The sequence below is a fragment of the Mus pahari genome, chromosome 4, assembly GCF_900095145.1.
Source record: "Mus pahari chromosome 4, PAHARI_EIJ_v1.1, whole genome shotgun sequence".
Taxonomy (NCBI): Eukaryota; Metazoa; Chordata; class Mammalia; order Rodentia; family Muridae; genus Mus; species Mus pahari.
This window is the reverse complement of record NC_034593.1, coordinates 31,065,048-31,076,871: the sequence shown is the minus strand read 5'-3', so window position 1 is coordinate 31,076,871 and position 11,824 is coordinate 31,065,048. Positions and strand designations below refer to the sequence as shown.

The 11,824-nt window shown below is 43.6% G+C and overlaps 1 protein-coding gene across 2 annotated transcripts in view; it reads left to right on the top strand.

Moving 5' to 3' along the window:
• Trpc3 (transient receptor potential cation channel subfamily C member 3) overlaps positions 1–11,824 on the top strand; it is a 72,708-nt gene that overhangs the window by 34,028 nt on the left and 26,856 nt on the right. For both annotated transcript variants that reach the window (XM_021195443.1, XM_029537966.1), the window contains exons 4-6: positions 3,748–3,912; positions 6,999–7,215; positions 8,448–8,681. In XM_021195443.1, coding sequence (XP_021051102.1) covers positions 3,748–3,912; positions 6,999–7,215; positions 8,448–8,681 — 616 coding nt within the window. The remainder of the gene's footprint in view (positions 1–3,747; positions 3,913–6,998; positions 7,216–8,447; positions 8,682–11,824) is intronic.

The window sequence follows — 11,824 nt, the reverse complement described above, 5'->3', positions numbered from 1 at the left end:
TGTGTGTGTGTGTGTGTGTGTGTTTAGTAACACTGTTAGATTTTTTGTTCCATTGAAAGATTGAAATGTTCTTATGTGTCAAGCATTCTCTCTTTGGCACAGAAAATCAGGGTATTATTTTTGTAATGACTTCAATTTGCTGGTCCACTGAAGTTGAAAAACAACATAAGAACCTGATGCAGCCGGCTGGGGCTGTGTGCTATCATAAGGGTTTTTTTCCAGGAAATGGAGTGCTTTTAGAGATAAAGGTCTCTGCCCTACTTTGAAATTTGTTGAAAAGAAAGAAACAGCAAATCCCCTGATGGATTAGGGTTTCCGCTCTCACTTGCTAATATTGAATTGGTATTATTTTTTAGGATGTGCCTTATGTATTTGTATTAGAAGTTTTAAATTGTTGGGGAAAATCTATTTGTGTGGGTTCTTAATGGGTTCAGTAGATAGGGCATTATCTCAAGAAGAACATAGGTTGTGCTCCGATTTATAGGAAATAGGCCAGTTAGGCTGAATTTTATAACAGGTAAAATGCTAGGATTTAACATAGGTGTTGGCTGAGTGTGATGTAAGCCAGAAGGGTCAGTGTGGGTCACCTCACAGACACTTTGTAGAGAGGGTCATCATTGGTGCACACCCTCAGGCTTAAAGATGGCCCCACTGAGAGGAGCTCAAGGAAATGGTCCAAACCAAACCATTATTTCCATCCTCAAGTATTGGGAGTGGCTCAGACCTATAAGCCTAGCATGAGGAAGACTGAAGCAGGAGGATTGCTTTCTGTTCTAGGCCAACTTGGACTACAGAGTTCAGACCCTGTCTCAAAATCAAAGCCAGCACAAGCTGATGGGATGGCTCAGTGAGTAAAGGTGCTAAACTCAATCCCCTATGTCCTGGTTGTTTTCTCAACTTAATACAAGCTAGGGTTATTTGGGAAGAGGAACCTCATTTGACAGAATGGCACCACCAGATCGCTTGTAGCAAGTCTATGGAGATGTGGGAGGGCCCAGCCCATTATAGGCAACGCCACCCCTAGGCAGATGGTCCTGGATTTATGGATTTAAATGTGTATTTAACATTTATATATATATTTTTTAAAACTGAGCAAGCCAGTGGGCAGCAAGTCAGAAAGCAGCATTTCTCCATGGCTTCTGCCTCAGCTCCTGCCTCCAGGTTCCTGCCTTGAGTTGTTACCCTGACTTCCGTCAGTGATGGGAAATGACCTGACAGTCGTAAGCTCCTTTTGGTTATAGTCTTTATCACAGTGATAGAGACCCTAAGACTCTTCCAGTCCTACACAGGAGTGGAAAAGAATCAACAGGTTTTCTTATAACCTTCATATTAGCTCCACGGCACCCTCATGCTTACACACACATGCACACTTGATTGATGATGATGATGATGATGATGATGCAATTTCTATGAAGTTTAAGCCCCAAGAAAAGCAGCGTCTTGGTTCATTTATGCTGCTGTGATAATAACCGTGGCTGCATGAATTACAAAAGAGAAATGTGTCCTCTCACAGTTCAGGGGTGGGTTCAAGTTGAAGGCACTGGCAGGTAGGACTGTATCCTCCAGAGGAGCATAACAGTGTCCTCGTGTGGCACAAGAATGGAAGAGCAAGCTGACAAACGCCATGTGACTAATTTATGAACATTTTAATCCTTCAGCAAGGGCTGTGTCACCTCTTAGTTGGATTGCTGTATTTAAGCGTAGAGTATTGATAAGTTACCCAAGCCAGGCTTGAACTCCTAGGACTCGAGGGACCCCTGCCTCTCTCCAGACCCCTAACTAGCTGAGGCCACAAATGGACAGTACTTGTCATCTGGTGCCACTCTTCCGGCCCTTACTCTCACCTCCTCAGAATGTCACACGACAATACCAGGACTTTGTAGGCAATACTTTCAAGTCATTGCAGATGTTCCCAGGGGAAGTGAGCTCACCCGTCCAAATGGACACAGTGCGTTTGTTTCGAAGCAAGGTATCCCGAACCTTTAGAAACCTTTGGGTTTTTACCCTCTCCCCAAGTACCTGGTTGATGACTCTGCAACAGTAATCTGATACGAGGATGACATTCGATGCCCAACCTGCGGCTCTCCTGGTATACCCAGCTCCCTGTCCTCGGCCTGGCTGACTGCCCACTCTAGAGAGCTTTGACTTGGAGCCACACGGCTTGGATCTCACACACACAGATAGAGACACTTCCACCAACGCTTATAAGATGACTGTGTTTTACTGTCTTGACAAGGATGTGGAGTTCAGTTTTATTATAATGGCTTTAATACTGCATTTGTTGACAGCCTACTGTGTGCTCTAAAAAAATGGTTGCTGTGACAAACACCAGTGCCACCACTGGCTGATAGTGAGCGAGCAAAACATCCTGAAGAGGGAATGAACAAATATGATTGACAGGAGCTGTGGAGGGAGGAGCGAGACAAGAGAGAAATGCATAGGAAAGAAATGTCTAAACAGCACAGGGAGGAGGCAGTGGAGGTCTGGGGCTCTTGCAGGAATCCAAGGGGGCCTCACACAGACCTGGGAATTCTTCCATTTGATCATGTCTACAGCCTTTCCCAGGAGGTCACCTGATGACGATGTTAAGATGTGAGACAGTTTCAAAATTGTAAGCCTTACAGGGTGCGGTGGCTCGAATCTTTCATCCCTGCATTCGAGAGCCTGAGGCAGGATTCCAAATTCAAGACCGGCCGGGCTCATAGTGAGTGAGACCCTGTCTTAAAAGAAAATGGGGGGGGGGGGCGAGAAAGGAAGTTAGTAAGTAAGTGGTTTGGAAAGAAGGCCTAACATAGACTTGGCAGGTAGCAGCGGTGGGATAATCAGTTTTGTGGTGCTATAACAAGGCACCATCGTTAGGGTGATTTATAGACAACAGAAACTCATTTCTTACAGTGTTGGGGCTGAAAGTTTGAGGTTAAGATGGCAGCAGAGCTGTTTCTGACCGGGGCCACCTATTGAGTTGCAAGCTGATCTCACTTGTAGCAAAAACATCGGGGGTGGGGTTGGAGTGGGGGCCCTCATTATACACTGGCACCGATATCACCGTCTCATGTGTTCCGTCCCCAGGCCCCACTCACGCCCTGCAGCCCTGCCTCCCAAGGACAGCACACTGGGAATTAGGAGTTCAAAATGTGAATTTGAAGAAGACACTGAACTTACGCATAGCAATACTGTTTTCACACTAAGTCATCCAACCATACAAGTAGTCACTAGGCCAGCCTGGGCTCCAGCGTGAGACCCTGCGTCAGAAAACTGAAAACGTTTTAGAGGCAAGATGTGACATGTAGAAACTCTGTACAAGGTCTAAAAAACAAAAACAGGGCTGGAGACATAAGTCAGCAGTTAAGAGGAGAGCCGACGTGGGCTGTGCATAACCACTGTGAAGCTATTTTCATATCCAGCCATAGTACGAACAGCTCGAATGGGCACGATTTACATACTTCTCATACAGGTAGTATTTTAGGTGTAACTCATGAAAGAAGCACATTAGCCAATTTGCTTTCCCATTTTGAAATAAATACAAGGAGGTGTCGTGGTGGGGGCATGCTTTCCCTAAAGAAACCCAGCGTCACCACGGCCAGAGAGGAGTCAGTTACCAGCAAGGACTGAGGAAGGGCAGCGGCAACTTACCCCTCTGGAAGCAAGTTTGAACGATGAAGGGACGATGGGGTTTGAACAGGCCGTGTTCTGGACAGGTACGTGGACAAGAGAATACTAACATCTCTCTCCTTCTACTCCCAACAGTTTGTGGCTCACCCCAACTGCCAACAGCAGCTTTTGACGATCTGGTATGAGAACCTCTCCGGCCTCCGGGAGCAGACCATCGCTATCAAGTGTCTGGTCGTGTTGGTCGTGGCCTTGGGTCTTCCATTCCTCGCCATTGGCTATTGGATTGCACCTTGTAGCAGGGTACTAGACTCCCCACCTTCCCTCCGTGGTTGGTGAAATGTGTATCTTTGTTGAGAGAATGCAGAAGCTAAAGTAAGGCTCCTACCTCATTGGCTCTGCATTTTAAGCAACTCAAATGTTCTGCTTTTCAGTGAGTGGATCAACTCCAGAATAGAATCAGAGTTGATTTGGTACCAGCAAGACACATTGGCAGGCATGATGTAGTAAGGCTTTTAGGTAGAAATCCCCATGGTAGACAGGAAGAACTAAATGGCCGGAGTATAGGAGCATTGTGTGCAGTTGCCACTGAGAACATAGAGCATAAAAACATGGCCGGCACTGGCTGGGGGAAGGGAAGTGGCAGGCATACCCAGTGGGACATGGGATAGCTGGCTGCTTTGGGGCCACTCTTCTGAGCCCGTAAGAAGCACCTGGGGCTGAATGCTAAGCACATGGGTATCAATGGTGTTATTTAACCTTCAGTGCTATCCAGGGTGGGTCCTCAAGCCCTTTGTTCTTCCAGAAACTTCCAACGTGTGTAGAATTGGGGTCAGTGTGCTTTCGGTTTCTTTTTTAACACTGCTCAGTTCTGCTTTGATCACTCTGAGGCCCTTTCCTCTCAACCTGCCCAAGTGGAGCTAACTTGTGATTAAGAAATCCCCTACACAGCTGTGGAAGAGAATACAGGTCACGCTAACAGAATCTGTCCTGCTAATGAAGGGCACTTCCCTGAGAAGGACCTGCCCTCCGGTCCTTTAATCTCATGCCTGTATTCTCAAATCTGGTTTTCTCTAAATCACAATCTGTTTCAGGTGAAGTAGTCAAGGTCACTTATAAATGACCCTGAAAGTCTACCCTAGCCTCGTGGCTCACCAGTCTCCTCGAAGCATTTATGTGTGTGAAAACCTTTATTCATTTTACTTCCTTGTTGATCTGCCCCCCCATACAATAAAAGGTAGAAAGCTTGTCATTCTGACCAAGTTCAATGACTGCTGGATTCTTTGTTATGTATCTTAGAGAAGTTATTCTACAGTTCTTTAAATACATAAACACTAAAGACATGAACATAAATCGCATAAGAGCCTGCAGTGAGCAGAAAATTATAACCCAACCAGTTTCCCCATCTGGAGGAAATACATCACAAAGTTCTGGGACTCAATAGTCCGTCTCTTCAGATATCTCCGTCAATTAGAGCAGGCTAGGGTTGCAGTGGGCATCTTGGGGTGCACACTTTGCACCATCTAAAAATGACAGTTCAGCTCATTCTGTAATGGTGTTTCATCACAAGAAAACAAGAACCAAACAAAACAAAAGATAGAAACCTAGCCATTCCTGGGACCCATGCATGCCTGTGCTTATTCACAGAGTAAAGAGGTAACTTGAGAATTAGCAGGCTGGAATACTTAGTTAATGAAATACTTTCCTTGCAAGCATAAAGACCCAAGTCTCATTCCCAGCATACACATACAAAGTTAGATAGGAAGGCATGTGCTTACAGTCTCAGCGCTGAAAAGCTAGAGACTGGAAGACCCCTGGACTAGCTAGACAGCCAGTCTAGGTCGCTGGTGAACTGTAGGTTCAAAAGCTCAGGTGGAGAGCACCGGAAGAATGACCCTGATGCTGACCTCCAGCCTCTACTGGGAATTCTTAGGCTGGGGACAATCTAGTGTGCATGAAGTCCTGGCTCCAATTCTGTAAAACAAAGCCCCAACATATAGCTCATTTTAAAGATGAGTATATTGCTTTATTTTAATATAATTTAAAGTTTTAAAGATCAATCTTTGAGAAAAAAAAACAGGCTTGGCAACTCCCGACAAACAGCGTGTGCCTCGGCAGTGATGCCAAACGCAGGCTCTGCGGCCATCTCAGCACCAAGATGTGTAATTGTACTGTTGTTTGTTTTCCTAAGTCCAGTATGGAAAGGCAACAGTTGTCTGTGTGCAGGAATGTTCAGATTCAGAAACACTTGACACTATGTAGTCCTTTGAACCAATTAAGGTTCTGGACATTTGCTTGAAGTTCGTCTTGTAAATGTGAACCAAATCCTTTTAAGGGTGGGCAGGCTGAGTTAACATTCAGGTTCTGGATGTGCAGACTGGGGAACTTATTTGACAAAATGTGTTCAGTGCACCTAATTCCTGGACTGCGGATGCCCTGGGGATAGAGAAACTGTTTCTCATTTCTATTAGAACATGAGACTTTTAAGGGCAATATATTACAGGATATAGTTTAAGAAACTACCTCCAAAAAATTATAAGATAGCCATTAGAAGTATCTTTATTATATATATTATTTTCAGAATACAGAGATTATTATTTTTAATCAAGCTACCCTACTTAGAAGTCCTAATTATTATATATCTCCCTAATATGTTGATAATCGTTGATAAGATATTTGTCTTGATTCTAATATTTTCTTTCTTTTAAAACATGATGCACGGTATGATGATTCTGTATTATTTGCAAATGAAAACTAAAATTTGTTTACAATGTAGTAATTTTTTTAATCTTCAAGAAACTCTTTTGATGCCCTATGTGAGTCTACAAAGTCCTGTTTCTTTTCCAGGTCTAAGAACTTTGACTTTGTATAGTCATTCACGCAAAACTCAGAATAAGAAGCCTGTCACACACAGGGGTTTCCAGAAGGGCGCCCTTCAGCTCAGCATGGGTTACAGCACAGCAGATGTTCAGAGTCTGGATTTCCAAGACTTTTGAAATTATTTTAGAGGAAAAAAATCTCCCTAAAAAAAGAGTAGTTTTCACGATGCATGCTGGTCAGGGGAGTCCAACCTTTTGACATCGTGACTGGATGTCTACAAATGCATTGAGTAACATTCATTAGTATCCTGAAAAACATGTGGCCCAAAGGCCGCAGGCTAGACAATCCTAAATAGCCCTTCCAAAGCAAGCAGAAAGTGTTCCAACTTTATTTATTTATTCAGTTTTATCCTGTACAGTGATTGTCGCAAGTAGAGGCCGAATTTTCTAGAACATTTCCTCCCCTCCCTCCCTGTGCCCCCTCTCTCCTCTCACCCCCCTCCCTTCTCTGTTTCTTCCCCTCCGACCCATCTCTCCCCCCCCACCCCCTCCCGCTCTGTTGTATTGCAGCTGGGAAAGATTCTTCGAAGCCCCTTCATGAAGTTCGTGGCCCATGCTGCCTCCTTCATCATCTTTCTGGGTCTGCTTGTGTTCAACGCCTCGGACAGGTTTGAAGGCATCACCACGCTGCCAAACATCACTGTTATCGACTATCCCAAGCAAATCTTCAGGGTGAAGACCACCCAGTTCACGTGGACAGAAATGCTAATTATGGTCTGGGTTCTTGGTAAGCCGTTTAAGTTCCCTCATTTCTATCCAAAAAGTAGTTACTGAAATGATTGTCATTTTATAATACAAACTGTTATGTTGTACACGATGAGAACACCATCATGAAAGCAGTAGCTAAATGAGAAAATAACTAAATGGTTCAATGGTAGTTAACACACGCAGAAAGGTGTGTGTTGGCACTCAATCATTAACACAGGCCTAATTGTTTAATTGAAATACTTGCAACGGAAGAGCCTTCGTTATAGATGGCTTTAGTTTCAGGGATTTTAGGAGTTTTTCCACTTTCAGAATGCATGCTACTTAACTTCTGTTAACTCTTTCTGAGAAGCTGTGTTAAAGGAAACATTTAAAGAAGCATGAGAGAAAGGATTCTGCTCTACCTCAGGAAACAGAACCACTGTGCCACTGACTTCTCTCCCAGGGTCCTTTCCAGGGTCTGCTCCCACCTGTGTGGTCCTTGCTGCTCTGAGTGAGTAGGGTAATTCTTCGCCCAATCACCTTACAGCCTCAACCTGGAGCAAGCCGTTATTTTTGAATTTTCTTATGAGCTTTGTTTTCTTCTTAAAGTGTTCCAGTGTGTCCAGCTGTGGCCTCCGGGTGCACGCATTCCACACATTGGACGTAGTGCCGCCCAGCACTTTGTAAATGATATCATATCACACTACCAAAAGGCTGTACATCCATGCACACATAGTTAGGACAATTTGTTAAACGGAGTAGTTCATCCTTTTTGACTCAGATGACATTTTCCTCTAGAACTGCCGTCGGTTTCAGATGGTGTTCCTGGCCTCCCCAGTAGGCTGTGGAGATGAGAAGAGAGGCTGGAAGAGGCCTGCGTGATCCTTAACGACGGGGCTTGGTTCTTGTTAAATGTTTGCAGGAACTTTCTCCCCCAGAGTCTTACTTGTAATCCTACATTATTATGATCTGAATTAATTAGCCTTTTTGATTTCATAGGCTCCCTTTTCTCTACTCCTCCAAAAACCTCATGGAACAAAGTCTCAGACTAGCCGAGTTCCGCTTGCTGTCTCCCGCGATCCTCTGTCACATGTGTTTCTTTAAAGTCTGTCATGGTCCATCAGCCCTAAGTGGAAGCTTCCTTCCCACTCAGCTCCACCAGACCCCAGCACAGTCGTGTTTGCTGAGGTTACACCTTTCCCAGGTGGACCAGGTATTCGCTCCTTGGCCTCGGCGGAAAGATCTAATCCAGTCTCTGGTTTTCTGTTACAGGGATGATGTGGTCCGAGTGCAAGGAGCTGTGGCTGGAGGGGCCCCGGGAGTACATCGTGCAGTTGTGGAACGTGCTTGATTTCGGCATGCTCTCCATCTTCATCGCCGCCTTCACAGCCAGGTTCCTCGCTTTCCTGCAGGCCACGAAGGCGCAGCAGTATGTGGATAGTCACGTGCAGGAGAGCGACCTCAGCGAAGTCACGCTCCCACCCGAGGTTCAGTATTTCACCTATGGTGAGTTGTTAGCTGCGGGGGTCCTTTCCTGTTTCATCTTGGAAAACAACGCCCGTTAAGACGGGCTTCTCTGTACAAGTTCTAAGACACCCCCCCCCCCAAAAAAAAAAAAAAGATTCCTGAAACCACTGATAGAATCAAACTCTGGAGCCAGGCGGGGTGGCGCACGCCTTTAATCCCAGCACTCGGGAGGCAGAGGTAGGCGGATTTCTGAGTTCGAGGACAGCCTGGTCTACAAAGTGAGTTCCAGGACAGCCAGGCTATACAGAGAAACCCTGTCTCAAAAAAACAAAAAACAAAACAAAACAAACAAAAAAAAAACCCTCTGTGATCTTTCTCCCAAGTAAATATATGCTTGTGATAAAGCTTGATTTAGAAATTAGAGACCATAATAGATTAATAACCAATAAGACTTATATAACAATTGTAACAGTATACTATAATGAAACTTCCAGTATATGTTATAATAAAACTTTTGAGCTCTGGGGCTATTGATGAGTAAAATGAAGTTGTTTTTAGCACAGCCCTTGGTGTATAGAAACTGTCAGTCTGGCAAAGCTATACATGGCTACTCTGGCACTAAGAGGCAGGCGACTATACACTGTAGCTACACTGGACCGGGGGTGATTCATGCCCTGTGAAGGCTGGAACCAAAGGGAACTGTGCTGTGAGGATACTGAGGCGGCTGGGCAGTTTAAAACGTAGAAATTGTTTGCTTCTGGGATTTGCTGTTTGATAATTTCAGAGCACAGTTGTCAATCACTGAAATTATGGGATGCCAAACCTCAGACTCATAGGCAACTGCTGTATGCTTAGCATGAGAAATGTTGAAATGGCATGAAATAAGATGAATGAAAATGAAAGTTCAGCAGAGGCAGGATCTAGGGGCTAACGTTCATACATGTTAGAAGGTAGGCTGAGGAAACGATAGACACTGGAGAGGATGTTGTACCTTTCTCACAGTAAGGACATCCAGGTGGAAGGACACTGGTGCCAGCTTTGCCGGCCCACGGCAGTACAGAGGAGCTGGAACTGGCAAGTCTTCATTATAGTTGTGTGTTACTCAGGTCTGCAATCCCAGCTACACAGGAGGCTAGGGCGGAAGGATCACAAGTTCAAAGCCTGCCCGGGCTACACAGTTCAAGTCAGCCAAGGCAACTTAGTGAGATCCTGCATATGAATAAATAAACATAAATTAATTGAACAAATAAAGGCACAAAAATATTGCACCATTCTGGAGTGCGTGCCTAGTCCAAATACCATGATAAATTAATTAAAATGGAATGAGCTATTGTCTGACATGCACTTTACAGATAAGAAAACCTAAAATACAGACTTTACAAAGTCATAAGTGTGGTTAGGACTCAGTGTTGTGAGGAGTATAGATACTTAAACACTTTTAGGAAGGCTCCAAAAGATAGAAATTGCAATGCATGCAATTTAATGCAAAACAATGACAGCATTATCAACAAGCACGAGTTTTAATGTCCTATTGGGGGGAAGGAGCGACTAAACACCATTTAAAGTTAAAGAATTGAAATCTTGTTTTATGGGATATAATTTTGACTGTTTCTATAGCCTGTGTATTTAAATGTATTTCTGTGTAGTTAGTAACTGTTGGCTGGATAGGAATTTATTAATTTTGGCTTCTCTACTTTCTTTCTGTATGTTTTTGAAATTCTCTAAGTCTTGGTTTCTGGGGCTTTTTTTTTTCATATTTTATTGGTTATTTTATTTATTTACATTTTAAATGTTATCCCTCTTCCCAGTTCCCCCTCCTAAAACCCGTAGCCCCAGCCCCACCTCCGCCTCTATGAGGTTGCTATCCCATCTGCCAACCCACTCTCACCTCACTGTCCTACAATCCCTACACTGGGTCATCAAGACTCCACGGAGCCAAGGGACTCCCCTCCCATTAATGATAAGGCCATCCTCTGCTACATACGTGACTAAAGCCATACACACCCTCCCTGCTCCCCCACGTGTACTCTTTGGTTGGTGGTTTAGTCCCTCAGAGCTCTGGGGGGGTCTGGTTGGTTGATATTGTAGTTCTTCCTATGGGTTACAAACCCTTCCGCTCCTTCAGTCTTCCCCTAACTCCTCCACTGGGGTCCCTGTGCTCAATCTGATGGTTGGCTGCATACATCTGCATCTGCATTTGTTTGGTTTTCTTTTTTTATCAGCAAGTATATTTAAAAGTTTCAAAATAGCAAAAGCTCTTTGAAGTTAAACATTAAGAAAATGCTAATTTCAACTACAGTGAGAAAAATTATCAATAATATTAACATGATGTTTGTAGAACATGATTTTAATATTTTCAACTGTTAACATTCAACAAACAATAATTATTTAAGACATTGGTATGACTCCCTTTTCATTTTTAATTTTATTAATTAGGATACTGTCTCTGTGCCCTCTGGTAAGTCTGGCTAAGGGTTTATCTATCTCGTTGATTTTCTCAAAGAACCAGCTCCTGGTTTTGTTGACTCTTTGTCTAGTTCTTTTTGTGTCTGTTTGGTTGATTTCAGCCCTGAGTTTGATTATTTCCTGCCATCTTCTCCTCTTGGTTGTATTTGCTTCTTTTTGTTCTAGAGCTTTCAGGTGTGCTGTCAAGCTGCTAGTGTAAGCTCTCTCCAGTTTCTTTTTGGAGGCACTTAGATCTATGAGTTTTCCTCTTACCACTGCTTTTATTATGTCCTATAAGTTTTGGTATGATGTGTCTTCATTTTCATTAAATTCTAAAAAACCTTTAATTTCTTTATTGTTTTCCTTGACCAAGTTATCATTGAGAAGAGCGTTGTTCAGCTTCCATGTGTATGTGTGCTTTCCACTGCTTTTGTTGGTATTTAAGAACAGCCTTAGTCTGTGGTGATCTAATAGGGTGCATGGAATTATTTCAATCTTCTTTTATCTGTTGAGACCTGTTTTGTGATCAGTTATATGGTCAGTTTTGGAGAAGGTACTGTGAGGTGCTGAGAAGGTATATTCTTTTGCTTTAGGATGAAATGTTCTATAAATATCTGTTAGATNCATTTGGTTCATAACTTCTGTGAGTTTCACTGTGTCTCTGTTTAGTTTCTGTTTCCATGAACTGTCCATTGATGAGAGTGAGGTGTTGAAGTCTCCCACTATTATTGTGTGGG